Raw genomic sequence first — 17,967 nt, 5'->3', positions numbered from 1 at the left:
GTGCCGTGACGCACCGGAGCCGGCTGCCAGGAAGAGCTTTGGGGACGGATTAACGGCCATCTGGCCGCGGGGACACTGCTGGGTCTCACCGCGTCCCTTCCAGCCCCTCCGGATGGGGGTCATAGCCTGCTCCCCCCGCCCCCCACCCCCATCTTGCTCCCTTCTCCCGGTGCTGTGCCGGGGGGAGGCCGCGGCGGTGCCGGAGTTACCGGGAGCTGCTGAGTCACGGCTCGGGGCTGCTCCTGGCACCGGCGTCGCGGTGTGGCCGGCATCGGCGCCAGCCTCCCTCCGTGCCCGGGGTGCCAGCCAGCCCCCCCCCACACCCCATGGCGGGTGCCAGCCACCCTCCGTGCCCGGTGCCGACCCCGCTCCGTGCTCTCCGGCCGTGCCTCAGTTTCCCCCCCAGCATCCTTTGGCTTCCTGTGGCACGGAGGGGATGATCTGGGGACCGCAACCGGGGGGCCCGGTCCCTCCTTGCCACCCCCTTCCCGCCTCCCAAGGAGCCATCGCTGTCCGTCCGTCCGTCCATCCATCCAGGGTCTCCCCACCGGGGTACACACACGCACCCCCCCCCCCCACGTTGCCAGGGAGCCATCCTCATCCTCCTCCCCATCGCCACGGAGACAAGAGGAGGAGGAGACGGGCCGTTCCCATGGCGACGGCGCAGGCACCCATCCTGCCTCCCCAGTGGTACCCAGCCCGGGGCGGGGGGGGGACACACCAGGTTCTCCGCCCCCCCCCCCATATATCTGCCATCACACACGTGCAGCCGCTTCTAGGGGGGCTCTGGATGCCGTCCCCCCTTTTTATTTGGGGGGGGGGCTAAAACTCCACCTCCATCCCCCTTCTCATCAATCAATTCTGGGGAAACTGAGGCTGGGGGCGCGGGGGGGGGAAGAGACAGGGACTCCCCCCCATAGCCCCCCCCCCCTCCCCCCCCATTTCCCCGGAGCTGATGCAAGAGGCAGCGCTGCTGGGGTGGGCCCTTCCCTCTCCCCCCCCCAACCCCCCCTCCCCGCCACCCAGCGCCGCAGCGCCTGGCACACACCCCGCGCCGGAGAGATGTTAAAAAAAAAAAAAAAAAAAAAAAAAAAAAAAAAACCCATAATAATAATTTTTTAAAATAAATAAATAAATAAATAGGAGAGAGAAAGGAGAGGCAGGGACAAAAAAAAAAAAAAAAAGAAAACCTGGGGGGGGGGGAGGAATAGGAAAAAAAAAAAAAAAAAAAAAATCCTGCTGACATCATCTGGGATGACGGGGCTGATCCCGCTGGCGGCCCCCCCCTTCCCCCCCCCCCCCGCCGGAGCCCCACTAATGCTGGGCTTGTGCCGGCGCAGCCGCCCTCGCCCAGCCCCAGCCGCGGGTGCCGGCGGGTGACGGGGTGCCGGGGGCGGCGGGGGGGGGCAGGCGGCCGCCCAGGCCGGCCGGCCGGGCTCCTGGCAGCGCCATGCCCGGAGAATCCATCCCCAGCCAGGGTTTGGGGGGATTGGAGAAGGAAAACGGGATGCCGGAGGGATCGGAGGCAGGTGAGGCCGAGGGGATAGGCCGCGGGGCCGGAGAATGGAGCGGGAGGGATGGAGGACGGATACGGGATGCGGGAAGCAGGGACAGAGGGATCTGGGATGGAGGAAGGAGCAGGAGGGATAGAGGGATCTGGGATGCGGGGATGTGGGAAGCAGGGACAGAGGGATCTGGGATGGAGGAAGGAGCAGGAGGGATAGAGGGATCTGCGATGCGGGGATGTGGGGTGGAGGATGGAGGGACGGAGGGATCTGGGATGCAGGGATATGGGGTGGAGGACGGAGCAGGAGGGATGGAGGGGTGTGGGATGAGGGGATATGGGGTGGAGGGATCTGGCATGCAGGGATATGGGGTGGAGGACGGAGCAGGAGGGATGGAGGGGTGTGGGATGCAGGGATCTGGGATGGAGGGATCTGGCATGCAGGGATATGGGGTGGAGGACGGAGCAGGAGGGATGGAGGGGTGTGGGATGCAGGGATATGGCATGGAGGATGGAGGGACTGAGGGATCTGGGATGCAGGGATGTGGGGTGGAGGACGGAGCAGGAGGGATGGAGGGGTGTGGGATGCAGGGATATGGGATGGAGGACGGAACAGGAGGGGTAGAGGGATCTGGGATGTGGGGTGGAGGACGGAGCAGGGACCGTCCTGTGGGAGCAGGACGGAGGGATCTGGGATGGAGGACAGAGCAGGAGGGATAGAGGACCAAGGGACAGAGGGGTATAGGATGGAGGACGGAGGGATGTGGAATGCAGGGATAAGAGGGATGTGGGATGGAGGATGGAGCAGGAGGGATGGAGGACTGAGGGATCTGGGCTGCAGGGGTGTAGGACAGATGGATGGGGGGGATGTGGGATGCAGGGACACGGGATGGAGGGGTCTGGGATGCAGGGATAGGGGATGGAGGACGCAGGGCCGGCCGCGGCAGCAGCTCCCATCACCCCGGGGCTCCGGTACCAGTCCCCCCCCCCCAGAGCCAGGCGGGAGGTGACTTTGGGGACACCACCCCCCCCCTTCACCCCCGTGTCCCCCCCTACTAGTACCAGGGGGAGTCTCAGTGCCCCAGGGAGGCTGAACCCCCCCCCCCCCCATCCTCCACCTCCCCCCCAGGGACCACCGGGTGGGGAAACTGAGGCACGGGGCAGCCCAAGGTCACCCCGTGCGGGTGTCCCCAAGGGCTGGGAACAGCCGGGGAGGGGTGGGGGGGTGTGTCCCTTATGCAGTTGCCCCCCCCATCCCGGTGCCACCCCCCCACCCCTTGTGCCTCACTTTCCCCTCGGGAGCTGGGTCTGGGGGAAGGGGGGGGGGGGGGCGGTGCCTCCCCCAAAAAAGGCGGGGGGGTGAGGGTCCGGTTTGTGCCGGGGGGGGTTGCAGGGTCCCCGTGGCAGCTGGGAATGGGGGGAACCCCAAAACATTCCCCCCCCCGTCCCCCGCGGTGTGGGGGGGTTCCCGGCCAGGCAGCAGTGGGGAAGGACAGGGTTAAGGTAGGGGTCCCAGCCCCCCCCCTCACTGTAGGGGGGAACCAGCCCCCCCAAAATACCACCTGGGGGGGGGGGAGCACAGCCCCAGGCCCCCCCCCCGTCAAATTAACCCTTAAAGGGCCCCCAGATTCCAGGGAGGACCCCAGGAATAAGCCCCCCCCCAGGCACTTGCAGGGGGGGAGGTAAGGGGGGGGGGGGGGCAACCAGCTGCCTGTTAAATACCCAGGTGAGGCCCCACCCCCCCCTTCCCAGCAGCCTCCGCGGCTGGCCCCTCCCCCTCACCCCTATATAAAGCCCCCGGGGGGGGCAAATGGGTCCATGCTGGGTTTAGTGCTGGAGCTGGGTCCGGGCTGCTCCTGCCCCATGGACCCGTCCCTGGGGGCACCAGGTAAAGGGGGGGGGGGGTGTGTGTTTGTGAGGTGGGGAGGGGGCTGCGCCCACCCCCTTCCTGGGAAAGGGAAAGGGGGGGGGGGCTGAGCCCCCACAAAATCGGTGCATGAATGGGCACAGATGCTGGTGGGGGGGGGCATGTGGGGTGCCCTTTGCATGGGGACGCCTGGGTCTGCACAAACCCCCCCCCCCCCTTAGTGCAAGGTTTTGGGGTGTCTGTAGGGTGGGGAGGGGGCTGCACCCCCCCCCCCCCTAGGAAATGGGCGGCTGAGCACCCACAAACTCGGTGCACAGGTGGGCATAAAGCTCTATACACCAGGGATGCTGCAAGGCGGGGGGGGGGGGTTGTGGGGGGGGGTGTCTTGAGCTTTTCTTGGGAGGGATGTGGGGTGTCCCCCCACCCCGTGGAAGGGTCCTTCTTGCTTGGGGGCATCTGGGTTTGGTTCCCCCCCCCCCACCTTAATACAAGGTTTATGAGGTCTCTATGGGGCGGGGAGGGGGCTGCACCCAACCCCCCCACACACCCCCCCCCGGCCTGGGAAAGGGGCGTCTGAGCACCCTCAGACTCAGTGCACGGGTGGGCAGGGAGCTCCCTGCAGTAGGAATGTTGCAAGGGGGGGGTGGGGGGGGGCTTGAGCTTTGCTGGGGGGGGTCCCCCTTGCTTGGGGACACCTGGGTCTGTGTGTGTGTGTCCCGTCCCTCCCCCCCCCCCCCCCCCTTAATGGAGCTCCATCCCTGTGCCCATAGAGAGGGACTGGGGGGGGTGGGGGGGGGGCAGCTATTGGTGTGTGTCGTGTCCCCCCCCCCCCCCACCCCCAGAGTCACCCAAACCCTGTGGGGGGTGCGTGTGTCCCCCCCCCCGGCCCGGGCCCTCTGGGTGGGGGTCACCCTGTTGTCCCACCCCTGGGTGAGGGGGGGGTGACACCAGCCTGGCTGGGTGACACCCCCCCCTACCATGGCAGCACCCTGGGGGTCCCGTGGCACTGAGTTGGGGGGGGGGTCTTTCTCTCTGTCTCTCCGCAGCCCCCCCGCCGGCCGGCGGCCCCCCGCCGCTGCCCACCAAGGAGGAGGCTCGCCCGCAGCCCGAGGGGGCCAGCTGCGACCCCGGCCCCCCCCCGGCCGCTGCTGCCACCGCCGCCGCCCCCCTGGACACCCGCATCGTCATGGGCGAGGAGACCCGCTCCCCCGCTGCCCCCCCCGAGCTGCGGGGGGGTCCCGCCGTGCCTTGTCCCTTCCCCGCTCCCACCAAAGACATCCCCCCCCCGCAGCACCACCGCCAAGGGGCCGAACCCCCCCATCCCGTCAGACCCCCCCCACCCGCTGCCAACCTGGACCCCGATCTCTTCTTCACCGCCCCCTCCACCCCCGTCAGGGTGGGGGGGTCCCGGTTACTGCCGCCCCCCCCCGAGGAGCAGACGGACGGGGAGAGCGAGGGGCTCTGCTCCCCCCCGACCTCCCCCTCCGGCTCCTACATGACGGCGGAGGGGGGCAGCTGGGGGGGGTCCTCCGGCACCGCCAGCACCTCCCCGTCCTGCTCCCCCAACCTGGTGGCTGAGGCCGAAGCCATGGCGGTGGCCGAGGAGGAAGAAGAGGGCGACGCCATGATGGGGGTGGACGCCATGATGGAGGTCAACGCCATGGCGGTGCTGCCCATGGAGCCCCCCGAGGAGGAGGAAGATGGGCCCTTCGCCCCGCCGGGGGATGATGATGAGGAGGAGGAGGAGGAGGATGAAGATGGGCAGACGCCGGAGGAGGATGAAGAGGAGGAATGGGGGGTGTCGGAGGACGCGGGGCTGATCCCGGCGGCCCTGCTGCCCTTCCGCGGCAGCCTCCTCTTCCAGGCGGAGGCGGTGGAGATCGCCCCGCTGCCCCCCGCCGCCGCCGCCCCCCTGCCCCGCTCCGCCCAGGAGGATGAGGAGGAGGAAGAAGAAGAAGAGGAGGAGGAGGAGGAAGAGGAAGGCGGCAGCACCTCGGCCTCCTTCCTGCGCTCCCTCTCCGAGACCTCCATCACTGAGGGGGTGGACGAGTCCTTCGCCTTCCGCGACGACACCTCGGCCTCCTCCGACTCGGCCGCCTACGACGGGGAGGAGGACGAGCGGCTCTACGGCACCGAGCGCCATGCCCTGGGGGCCGAGGGGGGGCCCCCCGCCGCCCGCACTCCCCCCCACGGCGGCGTCGAGCTCCACCTTCACGCCGGCATGGCTCCGGCCACCTCGGCCTCGCCGGAGGAGTCCCCCCGGCACCACCACGGCCAGGAGCTGGTGGCCACCACGGAGGAGGAGCGGGATGGCAGCGAGACCCCCCCGGCGCCTTCCGGAGAAGGCGGCATGGAGCCGGATGGCGCCTTCCTCACCTCCTCTTCCTCCTCGGAGGCGGAGGAGGCCTCAGCCCCGGAGCACGGTGTCCCCATGGGGTGTCCCCAGCCGGAGCTCCCCCAGGTCCCAGAGGAGGCGATGGCGGGTGTCGAGGAGGAGCCGGTGGTGAAGGATGAATCCATCACGGAGATGGTGGCCGTTGGCAGCATCCTGCAGCTCCCCGGACTCTGCTCCGGGGAGCCCTGTGACCCCCAAACCCATGGGCTGGGGGAGGACAACGTGACACCGGCCAACGGGGAGCCCCAGGGCAGCCATGGGAGTGACGGTGACGATGATGGTGACGGTGACGATGATGATGGTGACAGCGACCATGAGCTTGGCACTGTGAGAGGGGGGAGCAACGAGACAGCATCCACCGATGGCCATGAGGAGTTGGACACTGTGGCCACTGACCTGGTGGCATCAGTAATGCCCAGCCCACTGGCCACTGACCTGGTGGCATCAGTGACGCCCAGCCCGCCGGCCCCTGTGGCCACTGACCTGGTGCCATCGTTGATGCCCAGCCCACTGGCCGCTGACCTGGTGGCATCAGTGACGCCCAGCCTGCCGGCCCCTGTGGCCACCGACCTGGTGGCATCAGTGATGTCCAGCCCAGTGGCAACTGACGTGGTGGCATCGTTGACGCCTAGCCCGCCGGCCACTGACGTGGTGGCATCGTTGACGCCTAGCCCGCCGGCCCCTGTGGCCACTGACGTGGTGGCATCGTTGACGCCTAGCCCGCCGGCCCCTGTGGCCACTGACGTGGTGGCATCGTTGACGCCTAGCCCGCCGGCTACCGACCTGGTGGCATCAGTGACGGCCAGCCCGCCAGCCCCTGTGGCCACTGACGTGGTGGCATCGTTGACGCCTAGCCCGCCAGCTACCGACCTGGTGGCATCAGTGACGGCCAGCCCGCCAGCCCCTGTGGCCACTGACGTGGTGGCATCGTTGACGCCTAGCCCGCCGGCTACCGACCTGGTGGCATCAGTGACGGCCAGCCTGCCAGCCCCTGTGGCCACTGACGTGGTGGCATCGTTGACGCCTAGCCCGCCGGCTACCGACCTGGTGGCATCAGTGATGGCCAGCCCGCCGGCCCCTGTGGCTACTGACCTGGTGGCATCGTTGACGCCTAGCCTGCCGGCTACTGACCTGGTGGCATCAGTGATGGCCAGCCCGCCGGCCCCTGTGGCCACTGACCTGGTGGCATCGTTGACGCCTAGCCTGCCGGCTACCGACCTGGTGGCATCAGTGATGGCCAGCCCGCCAGCCCCTGTGGCCACCGACCTGGTGCCATCAGTGATGCCCAGCCCGCTGGCTGCCGACCCGGTGACATCAGTGACACTCACCCCGTCAGCCACCGTGGCCACCGACCCGGTGCCATTGATGGCGCCCATCCCACCAGACGAGGTGGCCACTGACCCGGTGCCATCGATGACGCCCATCCCACCAGACGAGCTGGCCACCGTGGCCACTGACCCGGTGCCATCGATGACGCCCATCCCACCAGACGAGCTGGCCACCGTGGCCACTGACCCGGTGCCATCGATGACGCCCATCCCACCAGACGAGCTGGCCACTGTGGCCACCGACCTGGCGCCACCGGTGACATCCATCCTGCCGGACGGCGTGGCAGCACTGTCCCCAGGCCATGCCCACCAGGAGCTGGTGGACGCGGTGGCCTCAACCAGCGAGTCCCCGGAGCCAGCGGCGACCCCGTGTCCCCCGGAGCCCGTGGCACGTCCCCCTGGGGACGCCGGCGAAGCCCCCGAGGAGTGGGCCGATGCCACCGCTTCCTCCGAGGAATCGTCCCCGGAGCTGCTGGAGACCTCCCGCTCCCGCACCGACTCCAGCTTCTTCACCGCCCCCGAGGACAGCGCGGGGGAGATGGCCGTCCCCCCCAGACCCCCGTCCTCCGAGGAGGAGGAGGAAGAAGAGGAGGAGGAGGAGGAGGATGCTGCCCGCCGCTGCCTGGCCCTCTGCCTGCCCCCCTCGCCCCCCGCCGTGCCCCCCACGCTCTTCACCGCCTCGGAGCGGGAGGTGTACGTGGGGGTCCCCCCGGCCCCCCTGGAACTGCTCCAACCACCCGGTGCCTTTTCGGAGAGCGAGGCGGCCTGGGAGGACCGCCAACGGGTCGCCGTCATGTTACGGGGCTCCTTCGGGGACCTGCCGGCCCCCCGACAGCCCCCCAGGTCCCCCGAGCCCCCCGAGGTGCCGGTGGAACCACCCCCCCAGCCGCAGGGACCCCCCGAGGATGAGGGGACGGAGGAGCCCCCGGCCCCCCACGAGCCCCCGACCCCTTGGTTGGGCGATGAGACTGCTGGGGACACCGATGCCAAAGTCCCAGGGGATGGTGGCCCCCCGAGCCCCCCCAGCGAGCCCCTGGCCCCCCCCGGGCAGCAGGAGGAAGAGGAGGCCATGGCGGGGGCGGCGTCCAGCCCCCAGCCCAGCCAAGGGGGGGATGCTCAGCCCGAGCCCCCCCAGGAGCCGGCGGGGGAAGCAGCCCCCCCCGAGCCCCCCAGCCCGCCGCCGGCCCCCTGCCCTCCTCCGCTCCCCGAACTCAGCCAAGTGCCTCCGCTCGCCGCCACCGCGCCCTCCCCGCCATCGTCACCCGGCCCGGATCGGGCCCACGGCCCCCGGGACACCTCAGGGCTCCCCGCCGGCGAGGAGCATCCCTCCGTCCTGCCGCCGTCCAGGAAGCACCTTGAGGGTAAGAGACACCACCCGCCCCCCCCCCCCGGCCTCCCATGTCCCCCCCCACCTATCGCCGTGGGGTGTCCGGTGGGACCAGGGTGGGTGTCACCCACGGTGGGGTGCTGGGGGTCCCCTTTGGGGGGGGTCCCAGGGTGGCCAGAGGGGATGAGCAGGCTGGGTTCAACCCCATGGAGGGATTTTGGGGGGCACCACCATCTCAGCCCCCCCCCTCGACCCCACCACCATGGGGTATCACATGGGTCCAGGGTGGGCATCACCCACGGTGGGGTGTTGGGGGTCCCCTTTGGGGGGGGTCCCAGGGTGGCCAGAGGGGATGAGCAGGCTGGGTTCAGCCCCATGGAGGGATTTTGGGGGGCACCATCAGCTCAGCCCCCCCCTCGACCCCACCACCATGGGGTATCACATGGGTCCAGGGTGGGCATCACCCACGGTGGGGTGCTGGGGGTCCCCTTTTGGGGGGGGTCCCAGGGTGGCCGGAGGGGATGAGCAGGCTGGGTTCAGCCCCATGGAGGGATTTTGGGGGGCACCATCAGCTCAGCCCTCCCCCGACCCCACCACCATGGTGTATCACATGGGTCCAGGGTGGGCGTCACCCATGGTGGGGTGCTGAGGGTCCCCTTTGGGGGGGGGGGGGCCCAGGGTGGGTAATGGGGGTGATCAGGCTGGGTTCAACCCCATGGAAGGATTTTGGGGGGCACCACCAGCTCAGCCCCCCCCTTGCCCCCACTGCCATGGGGTATCGCGTGGGACCAGGGTGGGCATCACCCATGGTGGGGTGCTGGGGGGGTCCCCTCTGGGGGGTGACAAGGGTGGGCAGGCTGTGCTCAACCCCATGGAGGGATTTGGGGGGGGGGGGGGGGGGGCATCACCAGCTCAGCCCCCCCCCCGCCATCCCACCTTGCCCCGCAGCCCCCCAGCCCTCCCCACGCAAGGAGAAGGAGCCCCGTGGGCGGCAGGCGGGGGCGGGCGGGCGGGGGCCCCCCCGGGGGTCCCTGCAGTCGGAATCGAGCTCCTCCAGCGAGGGGGACGCCCCGGAGCCCTGCCCCGACATCCAGCGCCTGCGGGAAGCCGCCGGCATCGCCCTGCGCCAGGACAAGCAGCCCCCGGCCCCCCGCCGCTGCGAGGCCAACCATAAAGGTGAGGGATGGCAGGGGAGGGGGGGGGGTGTCCCCCACAAATTTCTTCTTGGGGGGGGTGGGGGGTGGGTCAGAGGGGTGCCCGTCTTCATCCCACCCCTCTGCTCGGCCGCAGGGTCGTGTAACGAGTCGGAGAGTAACGACGAATCCATCCCGGAGCTGGAGGAGCCGGAGGGCTCGGAGCCGCCGCCGGCCCAGACCCAGGTGGGGGATATTTTGGGGGTGATGCGGGGGTGGGGTGTGTGTTGATGGGGGCACCCAGCCCCCCACCCCCAGGTTGGGGGGGGGGGGGGGCGGCGCTGGGGCTGCCCTCACCCGGGGGTCCGTGGCAGGCGCAGCTCACCCACTCGCTGGGCACCGGGGAGGAGACCGTCAGCAAGGCCAAGCAGAGCCGGAGTGAGAAGAAGGCCAGGAAGGTGGGATGCAACACCCCCCCCCCCCACCCCCCCCGGGTGGTTTTGGGGGTCCCCCCCTGGGGCTGGGGGTCCCCATCCCATCGCAGGGTTTTGGGGAGGGGTAAGATGGGCTTGAAGGCGGGGGGGGGGGGGGGGGGGGGGTTGCCCTGGGAATGGGGCAGCACTGGGGCGTTGGGGGGGACAAGTCTCCACTCTAGTGGTGGGGGGGCTCTCCATGCCAGGCTGGGGTGTCCCAGCACTGCGGGGCGGGGGGGGTGTGATGTGGGGTCCCCCATTCTGGGGGGGGGGGGGGGGGGGGCTCAGTCTGGTGGTGCTGGGTGACAAATTTGACCCCCATCCCTGGTTTTGCTGTTGGCCAAGGGGTTGGGGTGGGGGTGGTGAGGGGCTGGAGATCCACCCCCCCCACCCCACATCGGCTGCTCTGGGTGTTGTGATGCTGGATGGGGGGGACGTGGTGGCGGGGGGGGGGTGACCCTGTGTGTGTGTCCCGTCCCCCAAGGCCATGTCCAAGCTGGGGCTGCGGCAGATCCACGGCGTCACCCGCATCACCATCCGCAAGTCCAAGAACATCCTCTTCGTCATCACCAAACCCGACGTCTTCAAGAGCCCCGCGTCCGACATCTACATCGTCTTTGGGGAAGCCAAGGTGATGGGGGGGGCGGGATTTGGGGTGGGGGGTGGAACTCCATCCTTGGTGGCCAGTGGGGACAAGTGGGGTGACCCCCGTGTCCCCGCAGATCGAGGACCTGTCGCAGCAAGTGCACAAGGCGGCGGCGGAGAAGTTCAAGGTGCCCATGGAGCACTCGCCCCTCATCACGGAGACGGCCCCCACCCTCACCATCAAGGAGGAGAGCGAGGAGGAGGAGGAGGTGGGTGAAGAGAGAGACACACACAGACACCCCCCACGGTGCCATGGCGGGGGGTTTGGTGACGTGTGTGTGTCCCCCCCCCCGCGTCACAGGTGGACGAGACGGGGCTGGAGGTGAGGGACATCGAGCTGGTGATGGCCCAAGCCAACGTCTCGCGCCCCAAAGCCGTGCGGGCGCTTCGGCACAACAACAACGACATCGTCAACGCCATCATGGTGAGTAGTGGCTGGGGGAGGGGGGGGGCACTGCAAACTGGGCGTACATCCCCCGCACCCCCCCCCCCCTCTCCCAGCATGAACTGGGGGTGCCAACCCCCCACCCCGGGGTCCCGCGGGGGGGGTCCCTGACCCTTTGCGCTCTCTCTCTCCCGCAGGAGCTGACCATGTAGCGGCCGGGGGCGGCCCGGCCCCTGCCCCCCCCCCCTCCCTGTATAGATGCACAGTTAATCCCCCCCCCCCGCCCCCCCCCCCCACCCCGCCGCCATCCTTCCTCTAGGACCCCCCCATACTCCTCCTCCCCGTCTGTAACGCTCAATAAATGGCCTCATGTATCACTTGGATCGCACAAAGCCTCCCGGTATGGTGATTTGGGGGGGGGGGGGGGGGGCGGGGGGGGCAGGCTGGGCTCCCCCATGGCTCCCCCAGCATTCTATCCCTGGGGGGGGGGGTGGGCTTGGAGGCGAGTGGCTGAGGTGGCCGTGGCCTAGAGGCCACCGTGGTGGGACAGGGGGCTGGTAGCCCTCAGTTGGGTGGCGTTGGGAGGGGGGGGGGGCACCAGGCCCTGGATTTTGGTGGGGGGGGAGAGGGGGGGGATGCAGTGTCCGGGAGGTCCCTGAAGCCACTGGGGCTTTGCCCCCTCCCCTGTCACTAATTGGGGAGGGTGATTAACAAAGCTGGGCCCCTGGGGGGGGTGGTGTGGGGGGGGCGAGCCAGGGCTTTAGCAAGGAGCCAGACCACCGGGGGGGGGTGTGGGGGGGGTGTGCAGGGTTATATCTACCTGTTTAAGAAATATTCCGTACAGAAATCATATGTACGCAGCCTTGTGTCGTGGCCCCCCCACTCCCCCCCCCCCCACCACCCCCCTTCATGTCGTGTGTGTCCCCCCCCCAGTGTCACCGGGGTTGGTGATGGGGTAACGGAGGTGGCAGAACCTTCCCCCCCCCCCCCGCCCCCCCCCCCCACGGTTGCTGCCACCTACTCGCTCCCAAGACAGGGTTAAGTTATTTCCAGAATTAAGTCCCATATAAAAAAAAAAAAAATTAAAACAATAAATAAAAAAAATAATCGCCCGCCCCCCCCCAAACTGTTACGGGGGGGGAGATAACTCTCCATCTACAATCATGTCAAAAAATAGGGCTTTTCCTTAATTTTTTTTTTTTCCTTCCAAATTTAAGTCTTTAACGACTCCACCAGCCACCCGTGCGATTTTGTTTTCTTTTTCTTTTTTTAATAATCTGTAAATCGGAAAAAGGCACTAAAAAAAAAAATACCATGTCCCCCCCCCCCGCCCCCCCTCAGCTCCCACCTTTCCCGGGGCTGTGACGCTGCCGCCTCCCGGGATTAAAGGCGAGGGGAAAATCGTGGTTTCCCCCCCCCCCCAATTCCTGAGGACCCCGGAGGTGTCGGGAGGGGGGGAGCTTCCCCCCCCCCCCCCACTTCCATGTCCCCTTCCCTCAAAAACCCACGCGCCAGGAGGAGAAAACCTGGAGCTTCTCCATCCAGGCTTGTTCCCAGGGAAGATGGTCTCCGGGATGGACGTGACACACTGTCCCCAATCCCTGTCCCCTGGCGTGGGGGGGGGGGGTGGCTCAGCCAAGGCCCCCCCTTAAAGCCCAGGAGAAGGAGGGATGGGGGCCATGGGACACCCCCCCCCCCCCCCCCACCAAACCAGGGAGAAGAAGAAAGGGGGGGGGGGGTGTCACCCTGATGATGGCTCCGGCTGCGATCCTGGGAAGGGCAGGTAAGAAACCGGGGGGGGGGGGGGGGAGCTGGGGAGGGAGAGGATGGAGGGATGAAGGCTGCGGTGAGACACCAGTAAGGGGGGGGTTCTGGTTAACTGGGGGGGGGGGGGGGCCTGGAGTATGGCCCTTGGGGGGGGGGGTTGAAAAGAGTTAAAGGCACTGGGGGGGGGGGATTTTGGGGACAAATGGGGATGGATGTGATCCAAAACTGCAGAGAAGGTGGGGACCCTCCCCCCCCCCCCATAAAAAACCTGCTGAGCCAGTGCCTGGCCTCAAAGCACCGTCCCACAGGGGTCGGCAGCGCCCCCCCCCCCAGCCCCAAGGACCCTCTTGAGCCCCCGCTATGGGTGCCAGAGCCCCCAGTGCTCCCCCCCCAGCTCCATCCGTTTTCCTTCTGCTTGGGGCTCCAGGATAATTGGGGACAGCCCCCCTCCCCCCCCCCCCCCCAAAATGGCACCTCACCCATGACAGGGGGGGATGGGGGGGGGGGGAATGCAGCCAGCACCTCCCTCTGGTTGGGGTGGGGCGGGAAATACGGATTAAAAAAATAAGTGTGTATTTATACCTGTATATAAAATATATACAACATGTACACCACAAGCCCCCCCCCCCCCAAAAAAAAACCCCCCACAAACTTCCCAGAGTGGGGTGGGCTCTGCTGTCCCAGGGTGGCCCTGGGGGACAGCACGGTCCCCAAGGAGCTGCAGCAGCCCCCCCCGCCATCACTACAACCCCGGGATGGGTGCTGGTGTGTGTGTGTGAGGGGGGGAACCATGGGGGCCCCCCCCAAACTTTGGGGGGGGGGGACAACAAACCCTTGTGCTCAAGGGCGATGCCCGCCCCGTGCTCGTGGGCGCACGGGAGCCTGTTGGCACGTAAAATGGCATCTGCGTGTCATTGTCACCTCCCCAGGACACCCCCCGCCAGCTATTTCTGAGCGAAGCCAAGGTTGGGGGGGGTGGGGGGGTGGGTGTTGGGGGGGGGGGAATGCCACAGGGGGTTTTTCCTACCTCCGCGGCTTCTCCCGCGGGGCCGGAGCCCAAAGGCTTCGACACCACGGACAAATAGGTTTAAATAATTCACATTGTGGTAAACTTCATTCCAAACCGGGGGCGGGGGGGGGAAAGGGGGGGGGAGGAAGAGGAGGAGGAGAAGGAAGAGAGCGGTTACAATAAGGACACCATGTGCAAAACTGTAAACCAGGCAAGAGGGTTGTAGCCGACTTGTGTGTGTGTGTGTCCCCCCCCACCCCCAACCCGGCTCTCGCTCCCCGTTTCGCCGGCAAAAACCAAACCAGGGACGGCTCCTGCACCGGGGTCCTCCGCCGTTAACGAGGATGGGAGATTAATTACATCCTGATCCAGCCCCCTCCCCCCCCCCCCACCCCCCAAAAAAAAAAAAAACCTCTTCCGGAACCGACGGTCAGGATCCAGGCACTGCTGCTGCGGGGGGTCTCTCCGGGAGGGTGCGGGGTTGTTCTTTCCTCCCCCCCGCCCCCCCCGGCCTCCCGTCCCTCCCCAGCTCGCTCTCAGGAGGAATCGCGGTCCATGCTGCACCCCAGGGCTTCGATGTCATTGCTGATGTGGGAGATCATTCGGTCCCACTCGTCCTCCTCGGAAGGGACGGATTGGTCATCCGAGCTGCCGGCAGCGCCGTTGCCGTTGGTGGTGGAATTGGAGGTGGTGCTGAGCGTCCGCCTGTACCTCCCGAAACTGTCCGTGATGATGCCCCGGCCGTCCTTCACCCCGATGGTCTCCAGGAAGTTCTCAAAGTGTTGGCTGTCCTTCTCCGGGATGAAGGGCCGAAGACCTGGGAAGAAAACAGGAGGAGGAAAACCGTTAGCGTGGTCGTGCGTTTCGGACGGGCACGGAGGGAGGGGGAGAGGCCTGGGGCAGGATTCCTCACGGATGTGCTCAGCTGCCTGAAATTCCCCGGGGCTTCCGAGCCTCCCAGCAGAGCCCAGCCGCCACGTCCCACCCCAGCTCCCCAAGAACGCGCAGGGCTCAGCGGAGGAGCCTGTTTCGGGGGGGGACAGGGACCCCTGGAGTCTCCAGCTTTGTGGCCTGATCTCCCATTCCTACTCCCGCGAACCGCCCGCCGAGGATAAAATCCGGCTAAAGCGGGATTTTTTTTTTTTTATTTTATTTTTTTTTCCGAGCTCAAAAGTCTCGTCTGCTAACTCCTCCCCGAAACGCATTCCTTGGCTTTACCGAGCTTAGGGCTGTGGCGGCAGCGGGAGCATCCGTCCCCTCTCCCGCTGCATCCCGCCGGGGGCGGGGGGGGGGCTGTCACCCCCTGCCAAGCGGAGATGGGCAGCGGGTTAGGCACGCTGCCGATCCTCCCTCCAGGATTTGGAGTAACTTTTTCTCTGCGATTAGAGGCAGGGGGAGAGTCCTCAAGAGCGAGCGTTTAAGCTAAGACGTCTTAAATGTGTTTTTTTGTCTTTTTTTTTTTTTTTCTCCTTCCAGATGGGCCCAATCCCGCTCCAGCTGCAATCCTGAGGCAGCTGCCAGGCTAAGCATCGTCTGTTTCTCTCCCTCCACCCTCCACGGTGCGTGTCCTTAGGGCCAAAAATGAGATTAACACCCCCCCCCCCCCAACGCCCCTTCCCAGAGCCAGTCACTACCCAAACCGCTGGGAAGAAAACCCTGGGTGCTCCGAGAAGGGTTGGACTCGATCTTAATGGTCTTTTCCAACCAAAAATGAGTCTGAAAACTGAAAGAAAAGCCTTTCCATGCGGTTCCCAGCCTGGCCGGAGCCCGGGCAGAAGGTTTGCTGCTCCTCACCTCTCTTGTCTCGCGCCTCCCAAGAGAGCACGGCTCCGGTGCTACCGCCCAGGCTGGGAAAAGTCGGGATCCGCGGTTTCGGTGACACGCAGCCGCTATAAAATCAGCTTCCCAGCACAGTGACCCCGCCGGTGCACCGGCTTCGGTACGGGTGACACGAAAAGGGAGGCGGCTGCGTGCGCGCGAGGCTGAAAGAAAACGCCTTTGTGCTGCGCCGCTGGATCCCCGGGACAAAGGGAAGAGAAGGCGGCTGGCGGAGCGCTCGCCGGGAGCTGCCCTTCTTCCCGGCGGCAGGCTCTCAGCAGCTCTGCTTTTAAAAGAGGGTGAAAACACGCGGCGTCGTGTCTTGGCAACGCGAGGCATCTCCCTGTTTGAAAGCTTTCCCCCCCCACACCCCGCTGCCCCCCGCCCCCGAGCGCTGGGGCAGGGACTGCTGAGCCCCTGCCGGCCCGTGGCTGGAGGAGAGACACCACGTCAGGCCCCCGCGCTCCTGTCCCAACCCCGGATTCAGATTATTAAAGCCAAAATCGAATCAAGGAGTTTGGGCAGGAGGGACTTAAAGAGCCCCTGAGGCTCCTTTTAATGAAGGGGAATGAAAGAGTCTCGTTAGAATAGAATCCTAGAACAGAATCATGGAATCGTCTAGGTTGGAAGGGACCTCTAAGATCATCGAGTCCAACCGTTAGCGCAGCACTGCCGAGCCCACCACTACCCCACGTCCCTCAGCATCGCGTCTGCCCGGCTTTTGAATCCCCCCAGGGATGGCGACTCCAAGGATTTTTCCCCTGCCAGGGTGTGCACCTTCCCTCCAGGACAGTGAAGTCCCCTCCAGGGAAAGCAGGTTCAATCCGCTTGGATAAACCATAGAATCACAGGCTGGTTTGGGTGGGAAGGGACCTTAAAGACCATCTCGTTCCAAACCCCCTGCCCTGGGCAGGGACACCTCCCACCAGCCCAGGTTGCTCCAAGCCCCGTCCAACCTGCCCTTGAACCCCTCCAGGGATGGGGCAGCCACAGCTTCTCTGGGCACCCTGGGCCAGGGGCTCACCCCCCTCACAGCCAACAATTTCTGCCTCACATCTCATCTCAGTCTCCCCTCTGTCAGTGGAAAACCCTTCCCCCTCGTCCCATGGCTCCCCTCCCTCATCCAGAGTCCCTCCCCGGCTTTCCTGGAGCCCCTTGAGGGACTGGAAGGGGCTCCAAGGTCTCCCTCGAGCCTTCTCTTCTCCAGGCTGAACCCCCCCAGCTCTCTCAGCCTGTCCTCACAGCAGAGGGGCTCCAGCCCTCGGATCATCATAAATGACGCATCCAACACCAGCATTGCCTGGTGTCAGGGACCAGAACCCTCTCTTTTACTACCAGCAGGCCCGGAAAAGCCTGGAGGCTGGTCTGGAGGAGGTACCCGGGCTCCCTCTGCAGTCCGGAGGAAGAGGTGAGCACCTCAAGAGACGACTCTGAGATGGGGGCCTGAGTTAGACGGACCCAGCTGCCCTCAGGAGAGAGGTATAACAGAATCGTAGAATGGTTTGGGTTGGAAGGGACCTTTAAAGCCCATCTAGTTCCACCCCCCTGCCCTGGGCAGGGACACTTCCCACCAGCCCAGGTTGCTCCAAGCCCCGTCCAACCTGCCCTTGAACCCCTCCAGGGATGGGGCAGCCACAGCTTCTCTGGGCAACCTGGGCCAGGGGCTCACCACCCTCACAGCAAACAATTTCTTCCCAATATCCAATCTAAATCCACCCTCTTTCAGTTTGAGGCCTTTACCCTGTGTCCTACCATTACACTCCCTGATCCAGAGTCCCTCCCCACCCTTCCTGTAGGCCCCCCTTAGGGACTGGAAGGTCTAATGGTCTCCCCTGGAGCCTTCTCTTCTCCAGGCTGAACCCCCCCAGCTCTCTCAGCCTGTCCCCACAGCAGAGGGGCTCCAGCCCTCTGATCATCAAAGGAGATGATGGATTGTACCTCCAAAGGAGAGACGGATTGAGATGTTCCTCCTCGCTTGGTGGCACCCCAAGGAACCTTTGTGCCACCCACATCCCATCAGGCTGCCCAAGCGGAAGGTCAATGCCTCAGCGATCGGTACCAGGCGGGTCACGAGGGCTCAGGAGAAGACGGATGCCAGCTCTCCCGCTCCGGTTGGTTATCCACGATGAATCCCTGGCCCCTGACACTCACCTAAGAGCAGGAACTTCCTGCTGTCCCCGTAGAGCTGCTTCAAGTTGATGCAGAATTCATGGATCGAAGCCCCGTTGCGATACTCGTGCAGGAGCATCGCGAACTGCTGGATCTCTTGGGACGAGAGTTTCGTTCGGAGCTGCGGAAGAGAAGCACAACCGCAAA

The 17,967-nt window shown here is 66.1% G+C and overlaps 2 protein-coding genes across 3 annotated transcripts in view; one reads left to right on the top strand and one right to left on the bottom strand.

Moving 5' to 3' along the window:
* Positions 1–1,128: 1,128 nt before the first annotated feature.
* On the top strand, positions 1,129–11,439 carry NACAD (NAC alpha domain containing). Of its 2 annotated transcripts, none has more exons than XM_074573854.1 (9): positions 1,129–1,529; positions 4,418–8,455; positions 9,370–9,597; positions 9,712–9,800; positions 9,929–10,012; positions 10,512–10,658; positions 10,750–10,881; positions 10,974–11,096; positions 11,255–11,439. In XM_074573854.1, the coding sequence occupies exons 1-9, from the start codon at positions 1,451–1,453 to the stop codon at positions 11,267–11,269; spliced, it is 4,935 nt and encodes a 1,644-aa protein (XP_074429955.1). In that variant the 5' UTR covers positions 1,129–1,450; the 3' UTR covers positions 11,270–11,439. The 2 variants fall into 2 exon arrangements, with proteins under 2 accessions (XP_074429955.1, XP_074429956.1); XM_074573855.1 differs by lacking the exon at positions 1,129–1,529 and adding an exon at positions 3,308–3,392.
* A 2,468-nt stretch (positions 11,440–13,907) lies between these two features.
* CCM2 (CCM2 scaffold protein) overlaps positions 13,908–17,967 on the bottom strand; it is a 42,206-nt gene continuing 38,146 nt past the window's right edge. Inside the window, exons 9-10 of the mRNA XM_074573853.1 lie at positions 17,803–17,941; positions 13,908–14,650 (exon numbers count right to left, since the gene is read on the bottom strand). Of these exons, the coding sequence (XP_074429954.1) occupies positions 14,370–14,650; positions 17,803–17,941 (420 nt within the window). The 3' untranslated portion in view covers positions 13,908–14,369. The remainder of the gene's footprint in view (positions 14,651–17,802; positions 17,942–17,967) is intronic.

The sequence above is a fragment of the Larus michahellis genome, chromosome 2 (assembly GCF_964199755.1).
Source record: "Larus michahellis chromosome 2, bLarMic1.1, whole genome shotgun sequence".
NCBI classification, from domain to species: domain Eukaryota; kingdom Metazoa; phylum Chordata; class Aves; order Charadriiformes; family Laridae; genus Larus; species Larus michahellis.
This window is presented reverse-complemented; position numbering and strand designations above follow the sequence as displayed.